Genomic DNA, 21,352 nt, shown 5'->3' on the forward strand with positions numbered 1-21,352 from the left:
CTGTAGAAGTCATCACAGTTTTATCGTCGATAAGGACGAGTACACAATTCTCAGTTCTAACTCACTGTTCTTCTCTTTTTTCTTTCATTTCTTTTTCTCTCTTTCTTTCTTTTTTTTTTTTTTTTTTTTTATCCTAACTTGGAAATGAAGACTCTCTGAGCTGCTAGGGTTTCTTCTCTCCAATTATGGGCCTGTACAAGGCCAGGCACATTCTGGATTACAGGTCTGTGGCCAAACATTGCACTGAGTCAAGAATTACAGCTATTAAATTTATACATATCTCACACCTCAGGTTTCTTCAACACAGTTCTTATTATTCCTTACACACATTCACACATCCTATAGTTAACCCTCTTCTTTCTCGTCTGCCTTTGCTCTCTCTAGTTTCACAATAATAGCACACCTGTTACTCTGTCAATCTAGATACAAGCATCAAACACACCCAGTGTATCATCAACCTCTGGTTATCTCCTTCCACCACAAGCTTATCAACAGTCCAAGCTCAACGCTTTTGAGGTACCGTTTCAATAGTTAAGGAAGTAAAACTGTCATGTTGATGAGCAAATAGTTTCCTAAAAACAAGGCCAAAAAAAAAATACACAAAGAGAGCAAAAATTGCAATTTCCTAACAGTTGGAAAATCCTAGGGAAGAAGATGAGTTTCTTGAAGGAACCATTATTTTTGCTGTATAGCTTAAAATTTCAAAGATTTTTTTGGGAGAAACCTTGTTCTGGGGATCTGCCCAAATGTAGGACTCTGGTGGCTTCAAATTTTTTTTTTTTTTTTTGCCTCCAGGTTATTGCTGGGGTTTGGTGCCTACACTACGAATCCACTGCTCCTGGAGGCCTTTTTTTTTTCCCTGTTTTATTGGATAGGACAGAGAAATTAAGAGGGGAGAGGAAGAGAAAGACACCTGTAGACCTGCTTAACTGCTTATGAAACAAACTCCCCTCTCCCACAAGTGAGGAGCCCAGGGCTCAAGCCAGGATCCTTGCATGGGACCTGACACTGCATATTATGTGTACTTTACTCAGTGTGCCACCGCCCAACCCCCAAATTCTTTATTCTCTACACTGCCATGAATTGACTTGACTCTAAAAATATTAGTGCAGGAACAAATTCTGTGAGCATGGTGATGGTAAGTTCATTGATTGTGTTCAGCAGCTATCTGTATATATTTGCTGAAGGGTTCTGCCTGGGATCTGGTTACCTTGTGACTCAGTTACAAGCCTATGTGCATGGTTTTGCAAGCCCTATTTATAAATGTGGCATCAGGAGAGACATTATTTCACAGGGCACTCTCCTTTTGAAAACTAACTTTATCCCTAGAAATACAGATTCTGTCCAGCAGAACAGGCAGCATTCTGCTCCCAGGAAGTCGCCGTGTCACATACCAGCTTCTACAGGTGATGACAACAAACTAGATCTTGGTTCCTTTCTGCTGATTAGAGATAAATCGTAAGTGCTAGAATTAACAAAGCAAAAAGATAAATGGAGACCTGCAAAGGGAGGGGGGGCGCTTCATGTCGGGAAATTGTGCGGATGTGGTTAAGTCTGGCAAAGCTCACAAAGCACCCCACATTCCTGATACTATGGCCATTAGATAAAAAGAAAGGGGGAGATGTCAGGAAATTGTGAGGAGCCTCAAAGCACCCTGCTCCACCATGCATTCCTGATATTATGGCCTATCTACATAATCACTGTTTTGCCTGAAAGATCGCCATCCATTCCATTCCTTTGATCTATCTTCTTTCTACCCTCAAGACCCTCCCTGCCTCCAGGGACTAATTAATCCTACCAGTTAAAATCCTCACAACAGTTGCTAAGGAAGTTCCTACCTTCCAGTCCCATTTTGCTTTTCTCTGCCCCTTTCCTAGCCATTTCTGTTTCCGACTTGCCACTTCCGGGTCGGACCTTTAAAAGCTTTGGCTCTCTGATCAATAAAGACATTGCATTGCCTCGCGCCATGTGTTTGGTTTCTGAGTCATCTCTCTCGCATTGCTGAGAGAGTAGCAGTCCAGGCTGGCTCCAGTCCCATTCTCTCCAACCCAGAGAGTACACCCTAGAAGAGGCACCCCCACGCTAGCCCAGCAGCTTCACAGGCGGTGAAGCAGGTTTGCAGATGTCTAGCTTTCTCTCCCCCTCTCTGTCTTCCCCTCTTCTCTTCATATCTCTCTCTCCTATCCAACAATAACAACAGCAAGAACAATAACAATAACAATGATAAACAACAAGGGCAACAAAAGGGAAAACATAAATAAGTAACTAAAGAGATTTTTTAAAAAAGATAAATGGAATATGAAAGACATATGATGAATTTTACTGAAAAAATGGGTTTCATACAAAAACTAATTGCTATAAATCTTAGATAGACTATAAATCTTAGCAGACTTTAACTCAGTGGAACTCGAGTTAATAAAGGCGTTTTTTAAATACTTTCATACATAAAGAGTATCTCTTATTAATTGAATGCTGTTAGGCAATTCATCTTTCATATTTTGATTTTTCTGTTCTATATACTAGCTCTGTCAACAGAAACAATTCAAAACAAAAAAGTGGGCAAGAAAAGTTAAAAATTAACCTAGTTTTTAAAATGAAGATTTTAAAAAATGTGAGTCAGAGGTCAAAGTTCTAAAATCAGAAAAGAACAGTCAGCCTCTGAGTTCAGACTTATTAGATCCACAGGGAAGGACCACGTGGCAGCTCAGTTAGAAGAATGCACACAGTCATGTGCAAGAATCTGGATTCCAGCCTCTGGTTGCCACCTGTAGGGAGGGGGAGGAGGCTTGAAAGGCAATGGGCAGGTTTCTTTTCTTCTCTCTATTATTGCCAAGAGAGTTATTGCTGAGGGTTGATACCAGCACTACAAATACACCACTCCTGGCAGCTGTTTTTTTCCTATTTGGGGGGCAAATATGAACACACTATTAAAAAAAAAAATCCCTCTTGTAGGATATGTTATATCCTTTCCAACTTTCTCAGTATTACTAAAATTGCTTAAAGAACACCTTACATACAAATATTTAGGGGAGCCTGGCGGCGTGCGCACATGTTACAATGTGCAAGGACCCAGATTTGAGGCCCTGGTCCCCACCTGCAGGGGAGAAGCTTCACAAGCAGTGAAGCAGGACTGCAGGTGTGTCTCTCTGTCTCTCTCCCACTCTGCCAACCCCTTCCCTCTCAATTTCTGGCTGTCTCTATCCAACAAACAAATAAAGACAATAAAAAATTAAAAATTTAATAAACAAATACATATGGGGGGGGCACGGTGGTAAATGCACATAGTATTATGGCGCAAGGATCTGCACAAGGTCCCGGTTTTCAGGCCCCTCCTCCCCATGTGCATGGGGGTCGCTTCATGGGCGGTGAAGCAGGTCTGCAGGTGTCTATCTTTCTCTCCCCCTCTGTCTTTCTCCTCTCTGGATTTCTCTCTGTCCTATCCAACAACAACAGCAATGGCAACAATAACAACAACAAAGACAACAAGGGCAACAAAATGGCAAAAATGGCCTCCAGGAGCAGTGGGTTCGCGTAGTGCAGGCACTGAGCCCCAGCAATAACCCTGGAGGGAAAAAAAAGTCATCAAGCATCTTACTGCCCTATACTGAATCCATGTTTCAAATGTCAGTAGCTTGGCTACAGCCCATACCGGAAACTCCCAGGATTAAAAGGCTTGCCTCCTCCCTCCCCCCACACACACTGAAAGACCTGCCAAACTACAATAAAAAGCCAAATTTCAAAAGATTAGGGGCTGGGTAGTGGCGCACCTGGTTGAGCACACAAGTTATGATGCATTAAGAACTTGGGTTCGAGTCCTCAATCCCCCACCTGCAGGGGGAAAGCTTGGCGAGTAGTAAAGCAGGGCTGCATGTGACTCTCTGTCTCTCTCCCTTCTCTATGTCTCCTTTCCTTCTTGATTTCTGGCTGTCTCTAACAACAACAACAACAAAAAGTAAAGATCGTGAAAAAAGTAAGTTTATTGAAATGATAGAAGAACTAAGGTTCAGGCAATAAGCACAGGCTTATCTTACAGATGCTGTCATCTTCTTGCCTGGGCAGGGCCTTCTCCCAAAGCAATGATTAAATATTTTAAATGCAATCCTGAATGGAAATACTGCCCTGGGAGCCAGGGGGTAGCGCAGTGGGCTAAGCGCACGTGGCGCAAAGCACAAGAGCTGGCATAAGGAAAGCGGTTCGAGCCCCGGCTCCCCACCTGTAGGGGAGTCGCTTCACAAATGGTGAAGCATAGGTCTGCAAAATGTCTGTCTTTCTCTCCCCCTCTCTGTCTCCCCTCCTCTCTCCATTTCTCTCTGTCCTATCCAACAACAACAATAATAGCTACAACAAGAGCAACAAAAGGGAATAAATAAATAAAATATTTTTAAAAAGAAAAAGAAATACTACCCTAAATGTAACAGTTCTGGTCAATGTATAATTCAGATAAATAATATGCCTTCAGCACTATAAGCAATAGACAGTAAACTTTAAGTGGTCTATTTTGTTTACTCTGAGTACCTACCTAAATATTCATCCACAAAAAAAAAAAAAAAAACTCTTGAAACCCCTGGAGAAGGGAAATAAAAGTCAAGTAAAATTAAAATTCTCCTAGGAAAGTACCACACTGGGGTGAGAGAGAGCACCCAGGACAACAGGATGGAAACAATCATTTGAGGAATATCATATTCTTGAATTTTAAAAATACAGTCTTCTCAGGCACAGTCTGTTCCAACTCTTCTTTCTATAGCTCATTACTTTATAGTTTTCTATACTTTATATATAGTTTTATATGTATAGTTTATATATAGTTTCATATAGTTTTTATAGTCTTTCTATAGTTCATTATTTTATAGTTTTAAATTAAAATTGCCATACTTTACTCTTAAATTGAGGATATATTTACAATTTTTACAAAGGGATTTTAAAACACAAGAGCACAAAAAAAAAAGGAAAGGGGATCTTAGCAGCATTCCAATTATTTATACAAGTAATTTTAGCTTCTCTTACGAGTCATATTTAAAAATAAAATAAAGAGGAATAGAAAGAAAAAAACTTGCAAAGCAAGCAGAGCTTTTCTAATTTCACCAAGTGAGGAAGAAATATAGTGCCTTAAACAACAAGGGCAACAAAAGGGAAAAGAAAGAAAGAAAGAAAGAAAGAAAGAAAGAAAGAAAGAAAGAAAGAAAGAAAGAAAGAAAGAAAGAAGAAGAGAAGAGAAGAGAAGAGAAGAGAAGAGAAGAGAAGAGAAGAGAAGAGAAGAGAAGAGAAGAGAAGAGAAGAAAAGAAAAGAAAAGAAATATAGTGCCTGCTCTTGCCCAGTTCTTACTTGGTCGGTCCTACTTAAGCAATTGTCCATGTCAATGAAGAGCACACACTACTGGGGGGCAGGCAGTAGTGCAGTAGTTAAGCACACATGGCACGAAACCCAAGGACTAAGGCAAGGAACCTGGTCCGAGTACCTGGTGGCGAAGCAGGACTACAGGTGTCTATCTTACACTACCCCTCTCTTTCAATTTCTCTCTTTTCTTTGTTGAACGTGATAAAGCACAGAATCCCAGTTGTGAATCCATGGAGACACCATGGCAGTTAAAAAAAAAAAAAGACTTTCATACCTGAGGTTCCAACATCCAAAATTCAATCCCTGGGAGTATCATAAGCCAGAGCTGATCAATGCTCCGGCTCATAAAAGAAAAATGGTCGCTGAACATGGGCAATCACAGAGGCCAGACCTTCCACCTTCTGCACCCCACAATGACCCTGGGGGGGGTCCATACTCCCAGAGGGTTAACGAATAGGAAAGCTGGGGGTCGGGCAGCGGGTTAAGCGCACGTGGCACAAGGTGCAAAGACCCATAAGGACCCGGTTCGAGTCCCTGGACCCCACCTGCAGGGGAGTCGCTTCACAGGAGGTGAAGCACGTCTGTAGGTGTCTGTCTTTCTCTCCCCCTGTCTTCCCCACCTCTCTCCATTTCTCTCCCTCCTATCCAACAAAGAACGACATCAACAACAAAAAATAATAACCACAACAAGGCTACAACAACTCCAGGAGCAGTGGATGCATGGTACAGGTACTAAGCCCCAGCAATAACCCTGGAGGCAAAACAAAGAATAGGAAAGCTATCAGGGGAGGGGATACCAAGTTCCGGTGGTGGGAATTGTGTGGAGTTGTACCCCTCTTATCCTATGTTTTTTGTCAGTGTTTCCTTTTTATAAATAAAAATTAAAAAAAGAAACATTCTAAAATGTACACAGCAAGGCCAAGGAAATAGCAGAGTACCACCTCACAGGACTTGTGTGCAAAAGGACCCAAGACATATCTCCAGCATCATCACTAGTTAGAGCTGAATTATACTCTGGTCAGAAAAACAAAAACAAACAAATAAAAGAGCCAAACATATAGACAAGGAAGATAAATAACCAGATGGAATGATGGACTTGCCCCATAGGATGTGCTGTGGACAGCAACCAAGTCAAGCACTGTTCCTACATTTGGAACAAAACAACCTTATAAATTTATACAACGGGTATAAATATATTGTAGACTTGTGTTGAAAGGAAACTAAGATTATAGTAAACTGTCACTATCCATTTTTTGAATAATGAATTAAGATACCTCTCTCTACAATATATAAAATAAATTCCAGATGCTGTAGCTTTGAGACTTCAATGTGAAAAGGGAAAATTTAAGATACTTCAGAAGAAAATATGTAATATCTTCCGGTCTCTGTGTTACAAAGGATGTGTTAAAAATACAAATACTAAAGTAAAAGAAAAAATCCACTACTAACATATTAAAATTATATTTGGGGCTGAGTGGTGGCACACCTGGTTGAGTGCATATGTCATAGTGCACAAGGACCCAGGTTCGAGCCTCCAGTCCCCACCTGCAGAGGGAAAGCTTTGCGAGTGGTGAAGCAAGTTTGCAGGTGTCTCTCTGTCTCTCTCCTCTATCTCCCCTCCTCCTCTCAATTTCTGGCTGCCTTTATCCAATAAATAAATAAAGATGATAAAAAAATTTAAAAAATAAAATTAGTTTCAATAAAGTGTACCTTATAAGATGATATTGTGAGCTGTCACAAAATAGGAGAGGCGTTTTATCACACAAATAATCAAAAAGTTCAAGATATGTAAAGAAATTCTACAGACTAAAATTACACATTGAAACAGAAAGTCAGGGTAATTCATATTAAGTCTATTTATAGAAAAGGAAGCACAAACAGCTATTCTCACTAGCAATCTCTCTGGTGATCAGTAAAGTGCAAATTTAAACCACTAAACACTACTTGACACCCACTAAACCTGCCAAGCTATTAAACTTTACTATGTGTTGGTAATGTGGTTATGACACGAGTATAAATTGATATATGCACTCTGAGACTATGAAGAGAGCCAAGTTTAGGATGTACAACTGCAGTGACCTACCAGTTTCAATAATAAATTAATGCTCTAGAAAAATGCTTCAAAGTGTAGAGTACAGTGTTTGAGGACAAAACTAAAATAAACCAGTTTTCAACAGTAAGATTGGTTAAACCAACAAGGGTGCTACACATACACACATAGGTGTACATATGTATATATGTATTTGTACATAATATTATGTATATATTTTTTACAGTGTCAAACTGGTATGCCATGCAACGTGTGCTAAACGTGGTGTGTGTTTGTGCATGTGCACGTAGATAGACAGGTTACAAACCCTTCCTCCTAGTTTTCATATATAGGGTTTTTACCAGCACTCTCTATGCTTTCTAATTGTATATATACTCAAGGATTTTACTTATTTTTTTTTAAGATGCATTTATTGATGAAAGAGAAAAGCCAGAGCCTCACACTGCACATGCAATGCTAGGGAATAAACTCAGGACCTCATGCTTGAGAGCCCAACATTTTATCTACCTTGCCAATTCCTGTGCAACATCTGTATTTTAAACGACAAAATTCTAGGTTTTCAGTACTTCTTTATAGTCTCGAGTTGTCATTTCAAATTGGTACAAAGCAGCACCTAGAAATATGTACGCTCTTTGCATAAAAGGAGAAAGTGTGAGTAATTCTGAAACTCGATAAGTGATAAGAATCTTATTCAAGTTAATCACATTCAGAAGTGGTAAACATTTATTTTGCACTTTCAACATTATGTACTTTTAGTTTCAAATCAGAATATTAACTGCTACCCCCCAAAAAAAAATCATATGTGACCCCTAACATGAAACTGGCATTAGGATCTCAAGGAAACTGAAATGCAAAGGAGTGTGAAATGCAGCTGGTGTTAAGAGCTCAGCTAGCACAGCACAAGGCTTGCACTCCAGAGCTTCTCAGTTTGATCCCCAAAGTTGTATGTACTGGAATGGTGCTCTGTCTTCTTCTCATGGAAAATTCAATTATCTGATATAAAGTAAAACTTTTTTAAATCCTAAGTTTAAAAAAATGTAAAAAGAGTGAATCCAATGTTGGGACGGAATTAGCATACGGCTGAGTCTGATGAACGTGATTGGCCTATGGGTGATGTCAAGCTGGTGGATTTCAAGGAAGTTGGTTTTTTTTCCAGCCTCTTTTCCTAAGGACTCTCAGGGTCTGCTCCACTCCTCAGAACCCACCAGGGCCGCGTGTCCAGGAACCTGGACACATGGAGCTCAGCTCTGGTAAAACTAGTTTAAAAGACTCACGCCTCGGGGGTGGGGCGGTAGCCCAGCCGGTTAAGGGCACAAGCGCCAAGCTCAAGGACCAGCATAAGGATTGGGGTTGGAGTCCCCGGCCCCCCACCTGCAGGGGAGTCGCTTCACAGGCGGTGAAGCAGGTCTGCAGGTGTCCTGTCTTTCTCTCCCCCTCTCTGTCTTCCCCTCCTCTCTCGATTTCTGTCTGTCCTATCCAACAACAACAACAGGAATGACAATAATAACAATAACAAGGCTAACAAGAAGGGCAACAAAATGGGGGGGAAAAAGGCCTCCAGGAGCAGTGGATGCGTAGTGCAGGCACCGAGCCCCAGCGATCACCCTGGAGGCAAAAAGAAAAAAAAAAAAAGACACCTCTAAGCCCATAACCTGCGGATGTTTGTCTATTTAAGTGTGAAAGATAGGAAGGAAAATTCTGTTTATCAATAGTATAAAAAAAACATGTTATGGACATACGAAAGAATAATAAAACTGTAGTGAGTCTACCGAAAGGAAAAAAGGGCTTCTGGACATATGTAAAATATAAGACCCTGGAAGTGGCACCCTAGATAATGCATCAGACACTGGAATGAGGTCCTGGATTCAATCCCCAACACTCATATGCCAGAGTGATACCCTAGGTCTCTCCCTCCCTCTCTTGCTCATTAAAAAGAATTAACGAGAAAAAAAAAACCTGCAAAAATGACATTATACTGGCTGTGGAATAAGATTAATTTATCAAACAGTATTTATTCTCTTTCACATTTAAGACAAGATGGATGCCTGCTGAGTTCTGTTCAGGATGAGTTACTGGGCTGAATCTGTACGCAGAAGAGAAGTGGGGGGAGGGGCTTTCTTCAAACAGCAAAGCTGCCCACGCCCACCCCTGGCTGCCCCTGGAAGCTGCTACAAGTGGACGGTCCTCCTCCACCACTGCTGCCCCCATCAATGTCGATATCTTTAGCTACAACAGGGTATCATAGAGCAAGGCCATCTGGATTTCACAGGGGGCCAAAGATAGATCTTTGATCCTTCAAAAGATGGTATGTGCAACTACCAGATGCTTTCACTCATGTGTGGAGTAGCACTAACTAAAGCAAATCAATTTGCAAAAAAAACAAAGCAAAAACCATCATAATCCAACTGCCTCTTAGAGTTTGTGAAATCTAAGGTGGTTATGAAGGGTGGGGGCTAGCTAGGCCACAGGAATTTTGGTTATAAATTTTATATTAATATTTATTAATATAAATATGCATTACAAACTTATATTTACTGTTGAATGTAAAACATTAATTCCCCAATAAAGAAATAAATTATTTAAAAGAAAAAATAAATAAAATAAACATAAAAAAGAGTTCTGAAAGGAGTTAAGAAAAAATAATATTTATTAATAAATAATAAATTTATTTATTAATAAATTTAAAATGACATAAATTTTTTAAGTGGTGTTAAATAGCTAATAATAAGAATTGTTTTAAAAGGGTCTTGGACAGGATAGTTCAGTGGGTAGGGTATCTATACTGCCACATACTTGCAAGACATAATTCCAGTCTCTAGCACTACACAGGAAGTGTTATGGCAACAGAGGAAGCTTTGATGATGTAGTTAGTATCTGTCTCTCCTTCCCTCCCTCCCTCCGTCTCTGAACGAAAAAGTGGCCCTGAGCGGTGAAATTATATATGTGTGAGGTCCCAATTATATCAAAATAGAACCTGAAAATCTTATGTAAATGTTTTAAAGAAGAGCTCCAGGTGGGTCAAGCTTTCCTTTGATTTTAATAGGTTACATATCAAATTTGTCCTCAGGCATCAGTTATCTGCTCAGAAGTAAATTAAATGGAGCTATTTTATTTGCCATTAAAAAAAAATCCTATCAGTCAAGGGCAACTAAAACACTCTCCTGCGAAACAAATAACAAATGGCCAAAGCACCTTCATTTCAGGAGAATGAAAAAAATAACATTTAAAAAATAGAGGCCATAAGAGAGAACTAGCCCACTGGATAAGATGCATGCCTTGCATGCACACAGCCCGGGATTCAAGCCCTGACAGCTCCTGGGAATTACTGTGACATGGGGAAAGGTCAAGTGCTGTGTCATCTCTTCCTCTCTGTGTCTGAATGAAAAAGTGCCCAGTGGCAAAACTGCACGTGTGAGTGTTTGACTCTGAAGAAAGAAAAAAAAATGGCAATAATAGTAGCAATAGCTAAGATTCAAAGTACAAGGTTGGCTCCTAGTACAACCGGATGGGAAAAAAAAAAAAAAAAACAGAAGCAAGCTGGGGAGATAGCACAATAGTTATGCAAAAAGGCTTTCATGCCTGAGGCTCTAAGGTCTCAGGTTCAACCCCCATCACCACCATAAACCAGAGATGTGCAGTGCTCTAGTCTCTCTCTCTATGCGTGTGTATCTTTCTCTCTGTACCTCTTTAATTAAAATAAACTTTAAAAGTACTTCAAAAAGCTAAAAGCCTTATTTCCAAGCACTAATGTGTCAATGTATCACTACAACGGCACACAGAAAGGAAGAGCGGAGAGAAATGAGTATCTGGTCTCCAGTCTTTCCGTAGAAATGGACTATAGGTCCTACCCAGAAACGTGTCCTCCCTGATGAATCATATGGTCATACCCACTGCTGAGAGGAAAGGGGCTGAAGCATCTGGAAGAGTCTGAGCCTGGGATCTGATAAACTATAGAAAGGCTCTAGAAAGTCAAAGGTTTTACAAAATAGCAGTTAATTTTAAAGTTCGATGTGAAGCAGTAAGATAGCCCACCCAATTACAGTGTGTGTGTGTGTGTGTGTGTGTAGTGGGGACCACAGGATTTAAATGTCAACACCTCAGGAAAAACAACTAGTTAGGAGCAATAAAACCTCAGTGAGGACAATAAACAAATAGAGGGATGTGTGTGTGTGTATGTTTGTGTAGTGGGAACCACAGGCTTTAAATGTCAACACCTCAGGTCCAATTCTATAATAGGGTGTGTGTGTGTGTGTGTGTGTGTGTGTGTGTGTGTGTGTGTGTGTGTGAGAGAGAGAGAGAGAGAGAGAGAGAGCGCTTAGTGAAAACCACAGGCTTTAAATGTCAAGACCTCAGGTCCAATTCAGTAGGGTGTGTGTGTGTGTGTGAGAGAGAGAGAGAGAGAGAGAGAGAGAGAGCGCACGCAAGCGCTTAGTGGAAACCGCAGACTTTAAATGTCAAGACCTCAGGTCCAATACCTGGCATCAAATATAGTAGAGTGGAGCACTGGCTCATGAAACAAATCTTTTTTTTTTTCTTTGCTTCCAGTAGCTGGGGCTTGGTGCTGGCCCTACAAATCCACCACTTCTGGTGGCTTTTTTTTCTTTCTTTCTATTGTTTTTACTGTTATTATTCAATACGACAGAGAGAAATTGAGAGGGGAGGGAATGGTAAGGAGAGAAAAAGACAGACAAACCTGTAGACCTGCTTCACTACTTGTGAAGCATCCTCGATGCAGGTGGGGAGCAGGGACTCCAATTCAGGTCCTTGAGCTTAGCACTATGTGTACTTAACTGGGTGTGCCACTGCCCAGCCGCCCCCAATTAAATCTTTAAAAAGAAGAGTAAATAATTAAAATGATGATAAAGGATAAATTCAAGGCTCTCAGGAGATTGCAGAAGTATCCAAGAGACAAACTAAGTTGCATGTGTTCAGGACTTAAAATAGTGTGCTGAAAGGCATGGAAAAACTAAGCTGCATCTAAGTTGAAGTGGGTACAATGTTGCAGACCTCTGAAGTATTAAAAAGTGAATGACTAAGGGACATGCACAGGAGAGAATTACTGCCTAGAAAGTACAAAGAGAAGTGTAGATGGGACTCAAGGCCACAGTATTAAGGTGACTAATTATATTAAGATGACTGCTCATATAACTATTCAAGATGACTATTCATATAATTTCTATATAAGCTACAGATGCTGGACTATAGCTATTAAACAACTTCTCTATATAGTGTTATTCCTGAAAAGGCAAGCATACTGTGGCTATTTAATTCTGTACCCTTACTTTTCCCAAGTTTTTTTTTTTTCATTTGTTTTGATTTATTTTCCTTTTTTTTTTTTGTTGCCCTTGTTTTTATCATTGTTGTGGTTATTATTATTGTTGTTGTTGATACTGTTGTTGCTGGATAGGACAGAGAGAAATGGAGAGAGGAGGGGAAGACAGAGAGGGGGAGAGAAAGATAAGACACCTGCAGACCTGCTTCACAACTTGAAGTGACTCCTCTGCAGGTGGGGGGCTGGGGTGGGGGTCTAGCCAGGATCCTTAAGCCGGTTGAGTTTTGTGCCATGTGCACTTAACCACCCAACCCCCACTTTTCCCAAGTTTTATACTAACTTTATCACTTGAAGTACTTCATGGAAACTTATCTGAGAAGCACAATACACAGAAACTGAGGTCATCATTGAGGGAGCTTGAGGGAATCATGGTAAGTGAGTTAAGCAAGAAAAAGGATGAATATGGGATGATCTCACTCACAGACAGAAGTTGTGAAATGACAGAAAGGGAAACACAGCACAACTTAGACTGGGTTTGGCATATTTGGGGGGAAGGAAGGTTTTCTGGTCCTGGTGAGAGACGGTGGAGGAGGACTTAGGCTGGAGATGAGAGTTTTACAGGAAAACAACTGTATTTACTGGAATCAAATAATCCCCCCCAATTAAAAAAAAAAACAGTTTGAGGTCTAGCACAACCTTGAACAAAAAGAACAATTCTTCCCACTTGAGGAGACCCAGTAAGTGGCTACACTGTTCTTAAATGATTATGAATTCAGGTCATCAGACTCTCTATAGGTATGTTGCCTTTCTAAATATAAAAGTTTAAGGGCAAGGGTAGATAGCATAATGGTTATATGCAAAGTGACTCTCATGCCTGAGGCTGGCTGCAAAGTCTCAGGTTCAATCCCTGGAAACAGCATAAGCCAGAGGCTGAACAGTGCACTGGTTAACTGGACATAATAGACATACATATATAACTGGCTATGTATACATACATATACGTATATGCACACATACACACACACACACACATATATATTCTAGTGGGACTAGAGAACATAATGAGATAGCTCATATGAGCTTTTATCCAAATTGCTCTGCTACTACTCAGCTGACAATAAAATCTTTCATTTTCTGATCATCTCTGAGCTAGATGATTTTTAAAGCAAAACTAAGCACAATTCTTTCCTTTTACTTCTTAAGCCACAGAAGCTAATATGTCCTGCCTTTTAAAAAGATGTTCAAGAATCTTGTCAGAAAACTTTAGTATGTGTTTTCATAGGAACTGCAGGCTGGACAAAATATATTCACCTACATACAAAACAGTGCACAGGCTGGGCTTGTTACTGGTTTGTTTTTTTCATCACCATGAGGACATCACCAGTGCAAGTCAACTTTTTTTCAGCTAGAAAAACAGACACAGAAAGTCAGACAAAGAAAGGAAAAATATACCACAGGACTGAAGCCCCTCCAAGGCAGTGAGGGTCAGGCTCTCCTGACCCATGTGCAACTACCCAAATGAACTATCTCGCTGGCTCTACTGCACAGTTCTCAGAGTAGAAGAATGATTGCCTTCTTGTCTTTTCAACCTAGAATGATGTACTGAGGAGTAAACTATCTGTCCTAAATGAATAAGTAACTGGCTAAAGAGAGAAAATTTCAAGGCACACCTCTTTAAGCACACATATTACAGTGCACAAGGACTCAGGTTCAAGTCCCAGGGGCCTGCAGGGGAAAAGCTTCACAAGTGGTGAAGCAGGGCTGCAGGTATCTGTCTCTCTTCCTATCTTTTCCTCTCCTTCTCAATTTCTGTGTCTATCTATAATTAATAATATATACTTATTAAGAGAGAAATTTTCACCAGTGTCACTTCAAAGGAGTCAGAATATAATCATTAATGTATTGTTATCTGTTAATTACTACATAGTCTAAAAGCTACTAAATGTAGAAAGGATAAAAAAATTCCAAATGATTAAAGCCTATTACATGAATGCATAAATTTTGTGACAGTACATAAATGCCCTTAGTTCTACATAAAATAAGACTTAGTAAAGTTGGTAGGGACAAACCCTCGCTACTAAATTTCAGTATCTAATGTTAAAGACTTTAAGAGAATTAGACAGCAATAAATATCTAAGGGTTTTGAGGTAGCTGCCCATAAATAGTCTTAATTAAGGATGTACAGGACTGGTTAAATTTAAAACTAATTGTCATTATATAATCTGAAGCTTTAAATTGAAGAAAGAAAAGTGTTCTATAGTGACATCTACTGGTACAGGGTAATGTAGCAACGTGACACTCGGACAAAATAAGTGTTACTGTAACCTGACAAGTTGCAAAAAAGACTAAATGATATTTTTTTAAAAAATTACTAAAGAAGCAAAATCATTACATATCCTTTGTTTAACAACTGTCAAATAAGCAAAAGGGACACTATGAGTCTACTGAACTAACGATTTTCAAATCAATAAATCTGAAAGAGGTTTCCCTGGACCCAAGGGGCCTGCAAGTGATATTTTTATATGCAAGTCAACGGTAATATATCCAAGCCACTAGTGTGTGTGTGTGAGGGGGACTAAATACGGGAGGGGGGACACTAAGTTTCCAAGAACTAATCTATAATGGCCTAGACAGTTTTTTAGGTATTAACCATTCAGCACTATAGGAAACTATCAAATATTTTTCAAGTTGACAAACTAAGTAAAAAGCAGATATTTGCTTTAAGTATTATGCCCACCAAAGACTAGTTTCCAAACATCACTTTTCAACAAAATGAACACCAAAATAAAGAGAGTAGCAGATAATGGCCTTTTCCTTAATTTCATGCTTCAAAGAACTAAATCATTTTCCTCTCAGGCTTTTAGACCAAAATAATAATAATAATAATAACCATATGGAATTTGACCAGTGTCATCATCAACATCAGATTCTATGCAAACATCTCAAAGAAACTTATTATTTGAGCCCATGTGGTTCTCAAACTAAGAATTTCAAATGTAGTTACAAATGTATTTTCAGTCAAAGGAAATGTAATTGGTGACAAGACAAAAATACATTTTCTTAAGTTAGTATAATAAAGCATAGAAAGAAAAAGCTTAAAGGGGAGTCGGGCGGTAGCGCAGTGGGATCCGGGTTCAAGCCCCCGGCTCTCCACCTGCAGGGGAGTCACTGCACAGGCAGTGAAGCAGGTCTGCAGGCGTCTCTCTGTCTCTCTTCCTCTCTATCTCCCCCTTCTCTCTCAATTTCTCTGTCTCTATCCAATAACAAAAAACAAACAAAAAAAAGCTTAAAAGATAACCTACTTCAGCTCCAAGATTCCCATATAGTCCTACAAGTTAAAAAAAACCTGAAATTCAGGCTAACTTGGATAGTATGCTGTTTTGTCATTTGCTTAACCCCCACAACACTGAAGGAAGCTTTAGTACTGTGATCTCTTTCACAGCCTCTGCGTCTCTTAAAAAAAAAAAAAAAAAAAAAAAAAAACCCAAAGTTAAAGCTGGGCAGGTAGCATAGTAGTTACACAATTGATTTTTAGTCATGAGGCTCTGAGGTCTCAGGTCAGTCCCCTGTACTACCATAATTGTGTATGTTGGAGGGGGGAACACGTTTCCAAGAACTAATCTATAATGGCCTAGACAGTTTTTTTAGGTATTAATCATCATCTGTATGATTAGAGAAGGAAGATGAATGGGCAACTGAGAAATGTTATCACTGCGTTTTTGTTTGTTTGTTTTTTTTATGTTTTCTGCCGCAGATGCAGATGGGAATGGTTTGGGCATCAGTTGGGTCTAATATAGCACAAAAGTCATCTGGGCCATTTCAGGTATATCCTGCTGTAAGAAAACAATGTCAACACAATCACACAGTCACACTGTGGTATATAACTAACTGCTGAGAACTGAAAGCAGCCTGTTTCCTTCTCCAGCACTTTCCACCTAGCACATAGTCAGAAGTCAGTATTGACTTTTAAAAATGGCTACAGGAAAAGAAAACTCATGTAACACGCAGGACTCTGGTACTAAACAAGTCTTTAAATGTTTGGGCTCTCTGTTTGGTTTGTTTGCAAGACAACTATTTTCTCTCGTATCTATTCTCTTACATACTACATCTGTTTTGTGGCAGCTATGCAATCAGTGTGTGGAAGGCTTCCCTATAGAGCCTCAAATCTAAACAGAGTTTGCTCTGAAGTGCCTGGATATTAATGTTATATTTATTTATGAGGTCCTAACATTTCCCAACTAACACCTTCCAGTTAAAACTGATTCAGTTTTTAAACACACAATACTCATTCTTACCAATAGTTGGCCTCAACTGCAAACAATCCCCTCTAACCATGAGCTGCAAAGGATGACGTGGAACAATGAGGCGCTTCATTTGTGAAGAACTACGAAGTACTTTTGAAATATTAACTTCCTGTTCATCAGCTTTCTCTACTTGATTAAGTGGTACAAGGACCCCTCTTATTTAAAAAATTTCAAATGTGCCCAGCGATGCATCAGTTAATTTATTTCATTGTTGAAGTAAAGACTCATTTTTAAGTCCAAGTAAGAAACAGGACAAACTTTTATTTAATATCAAATGTGAATTAACATGATTCCTTTTAACTTTTCTGTGAATCATCTTCACTTATAATGCAAACATTAGCTTTTAGTGTGGTCTGGGAGGTGGTGCAGTAGATAAGGCAATGGATTCTTAAGCATGAGGTCCCGAGTTCAATCCCTGGCAGCACAGGTACCAGAAGTGATGCCCACTTCTTTCTCTCTCTCTCCTACTTCCTCATTAATAAAAAAAAATAAATAAAATCTTTCTTTTTATTACTTTATTTATTGGATAGAGACTGCCAGAAATTGAAAGGGTAGGGGAGATAGAGAGGGAGAGAGAAGGAGAGATACCTTCAGCACTGCTTCACCACTTGCAAAGCTTTCCCTCTGCAGGTGGGGAGGGGGGAGGAGGGGGGGGCTCGAATCCAGGTTCTTGAGCACTGTAACAGGTGCGCTCAACCAGAAAAATAAAATTTTAATATATATATATATATGTGTGTGTGTATATAAATATATTAGCTTTTAGATTGTAAGGTTGTACAGAGACTTTAATTGCACTACTACTATCTTTGAAAATTATCCATTCAGTCATTAATCAACTATTATATCACGAGTCTACTAAGGGCCAGGAATGTTCTAGGTGTTGCCGAGTAAGTAGGAGCAAGTGTATGGAAGACAGAAAGACTACACACGATAATATATAGTAACTAAGTATTACATAGCTCTTAAAGAATGACTATAGCTCCCTTATGCTTCCAATATATACAGATTAATGTCACTATCTCTCAGCAAACAAAAATGGGCAATTCAAAATAAGTAAGCTTCCATACAATCAATACACATATGTATTGCCATTTCAACATCCTAAATAACAATCAAAGGATGCATAAAAAGAAGTCCAGAACCATTGAAACATGAGATGAAACAGATGTAAAACATCTGTTCTCTCTCTCTTTGTTGGATAAGCACATGGAGAAGAAAGATGAGCATTGCTTTTTATTTTAAAAAAAAAGGAGGAAAAATAGAAATCTGCGACATATTTATTCTTCAGTATCTTGTGCCACCTGTAAGGCATGTTAAGAAAGGTGTTTAAGGACAAACATTTAAAATAATTTGCCAAAACGTTCGCATGCTTCTCAATTTTCTACACACACACATACACACCCTCTCACCCCACCCCAAGTGATTATTTGGTTACATAGCTGCGCTGGTAAAAAGGCGCTGACTTGGCAGAAACTTATTTTCTCTGACTTGGGCTCCTTTTCCAAGTCCCCCAGATAGGCGAGGCAAAGGCGAATCGTTTCTGTTTTCCGTCTTCAGTTCAGTTCCAGGGGAAGCGCAGACACAGCGCATCCAAAGCCTCCGCAGAGATGCGCCCCGCAGGTGAGCGGTCGGCAGGGAAGGGGCTCCCGGGGGGCCCAGCCCGGGGCCTCGCATCGCGCCCCTTCGGGGACCCCCGAGCCGCCCCGCAGCCGCGGCCTCCGCCCCAGCAGCTAGCAGGAGAAGCGGGGGCTGGAGCGGCGCCGCACGACCGTGAGCCGCACACCCGCAGCTCCTGCGGCCCAGGCCCCACCCGAGGGCCAGCCCTGGACCACAGTCCCCGCAACGCCACCCCCACCTCGCCGCCCTCGCCCCCACAGAAGCGCCTCTGACCTCTCCGGATCCCCGAGCTGCTGCTGCTGCTGCTGCTGCTGCTGCTGCTGCTGCTGCTGCCGCCGCCGCCGCTGGTACCCGAGCCCTGGCTACCGCTGCCCGAGCTGCCGCCGCTGCTGCTGTTGCTACCGCCGCCTTTGGCATTTTTGCGCGGAGCCATGGCACGTCCAGCTTACACTAGCTCGGCGTGGAGGGCTCCCTGGAGGGCACGTTGATCGCGTAGGCTGCAGCTGGCGGCGAGGGCCCCGGCTCCTGCAGCAGCAGCGCCCGCGCCTCCGCTCCGCCCACCGCCCTTCCAGCACTTGCACCCGCGAGCTGACTGCGCGCGCCCAGGGCTCGCGTGCGCCGAACCTGCGATTCCCTCCCGGGGCGGGCGAGAGCGCGCGGTTCGCCGGCCCTAGGCCACGCCCCTTCCAGGCATGGCCACGCCCCCTCCCGCCCGCAGGACGTTGAGTGACAGAAGGTAGGAGCCAATCGTAGGACTTCGATCAGGAGGCGGGACCCGTGGGCGGCTCCCCCGCCTCCGGCACACTTGGAGACCTTCTGGCGCAACGCCGCCGCCTGTGTGAATGAGCTGCTTTCGGCTTTCCAGTCGGCAGCGGTGTTTTGGAACGTGGCAAACGTAGAAAACGGGAGGGTTCTCGCGAGGGTTTGCGAAGGCCGCGGTGCTTCGGGTGGGCGGGGCTCGGGGGCGGGGCCAGCGGCGCGTGTGCTGCGGCTTGAGAGCTGGTGGCCTTTTCTGTGGGGGTGTTCTTCCTCTTCTCCCCGTGCTAAGGCACCCTCACATTTGACAAGATGTGTTTGTCAGTACCACAATATTTCTAAAGTAGGGATGGTGCCTGGGATGCAAATAACTGACTTTCGTGAGCCTGTTTCTCCGCGTTAGAATGGGATAGCTTAAGAAGGCAAAGGATTATTGAAACTGAATTTTAAAAAATCAATTATCCTGCCAGTGCTTACGCCATAAGTAATCAGTCGGCTCAATTTTAAAACAGGCCTTCATTTTGTTATGTACCATCCGTATTTTCAGAGAGAATCTAGGTTAATAGGTGCAAATATTTATCAGGGGAAAAAAATTAAGTTGCTTTTCTTGTTCTGAATGGTACAGTCTCGCTGAAATCCCTTCACTGGACTCATGTCTGCAATCCTCTTGTCTTTGGTTTTCCAAAAGTGGGTCCTCTTGTGCAGGAAAAGTGTCTGGCTGGGCCTACACTGCTTCCCAGTTGCTCACTTAGTCTTAACAAATGTCTAGGCCAGTGGATGAATCAGACAGGGACTGAAGGTTAGGGATGTCATGATCATCACCTCTGTGTCAACGATCGCCAGCATAATGCCTGGTGCAGTGCGTAACAGACAGGCAAGATTTCTGATGATTAGATACACTAGCAATTTAAAACCTTCCCCCAACTCTTCACTGTATCAAAGCACCTCCGGGGGGGCGGGGCTGTCTAGAGGAACCTTTGGAATCAGAAAATGCAGTCACAGTATTAATCTAGGTTTACTCACCCCACCCCACCCCCAGCCCTTGATTGGCAGCATCCACTCTGAATGGTCCAATGCTGCAGGGCACTGTCTTGCACCACATCAAGAATCAATCGTTCTGCATGATGGGGTAACCCTTCTCCTTTTTTTGTGGGGTAACCCTTCTTTTTTTGTGGGATAACCCTTCTTTTTTTTCTGGGGTAACCCTTCTCCTTTTTTTGTGCATTTGTGAAATAATGTTAATTTTGTCAGGCTAGATCAGGAGCAGTGGTACTCACAGAGACTTTACCGAAGCACTTGTTTTAGTTTTTAATCTTAAGGCATTGCCTTCTGTCTCCGGATACATCCTTTCTCCCACCCAAGAATTATTACATTATTTTCATAGAAGGCCAAGGGAAATGCTTCTTCTATATCTGTCTTCCGAGATAAATCTAAGTAATCATGTAGTATAAACTATTAGAGCTACACTCAAAGAACAATGTTCTATGCTGAGAAGATACCTGAAGTCGCAAATACTCAGAAAGCCTTCTTATTCTGTTCATATTTTAGGGATGCAGTAGGTGAGACCCAAAGATTAAATAAAGTAACTGAGACTACAGAGCAATTAAATAAAAAGGCATGTCTACTTGTTCCATCTGGTTCCAGGGTCTGGTCCCAGGTTTCTCTCTAAGACAAGACTGTTTTGATCAGAGGATGTCTTACGTGTCTCCATTATCTATTAGTTGCTGCCTCTCTAAAGTCTATTTAGGCCATTCAAAAATTCCTCTGAAACTCAATGGTGGGTGCTTAGAGAAGTTCTCTTTGAGAAAATTAAGTTTCTGATAACCCATTTTGAAATACTATGAAGTGATACTTTGTTCCTGCTTTTCCAGAAACCAAATCTACTACCATTGACAAGGTAAAGAATTGTGTTTACTAGATTAATAGGCTAAAATAGATTTTTTTAAAAATGTATTTAGGCTGAAAGAGAGGTTTTTAAAAAAAAAAAAAAAAAACTATAGATCACAGGCAATTAGAGG

General features: G+C 41.2%; 1 protein-coding gene across 5 annotated transcripts in view; it reads right to left on the bottom strand.

Moving 5' to 3' along the window:
- LOC103117437 (aspartyl/asparaginyl beta-hydroxylase-like) overlaps window positions 1-19,411 on the bottom strand; it is a 90,748-nt gene extending 71,337 nt beyond the window's left edge. Inside the window, exon 1 of one of the 5 annotated variants that reach the window (XM_060184134.1) lies at window positions 18,852-19,396. In XM_060184134.1, coding sequence (XP_060040117.1) covers window positions 18,852-19,011 — 160 coding nt within the window. In that variant the 5' untranslated portion in view covers window positions 19,012-19,396. Of the gene's footprint in view, window positions 1-18,851 lie in introns of all 5 variants that reach the window. The other 4 variants (XM_060184132.1, XM_060184131.1, XM_060184130.1 and 1 more) reach the window with 4 other exon arrangements.
- Between the last annotated feature and the right edge of the window lie 1,941 nt (window positions 19,412-21,352).

This window comes from Erinaceus europaeus, unplaced genomic scaffold (assembly GCF_950295315.1).
Source record: "Erinaceus europaeus unplaced genomic scaffold, mEriEur2.1 scaffold_409, whole genome shotgun sequence".
Taxonomy (NCBI): Eukaryota; Metazoa; Chordata; class Mammalia; order Eulipotyphla; family Erinaceidae; genus Erinaceus; species Erinaceus europaeus.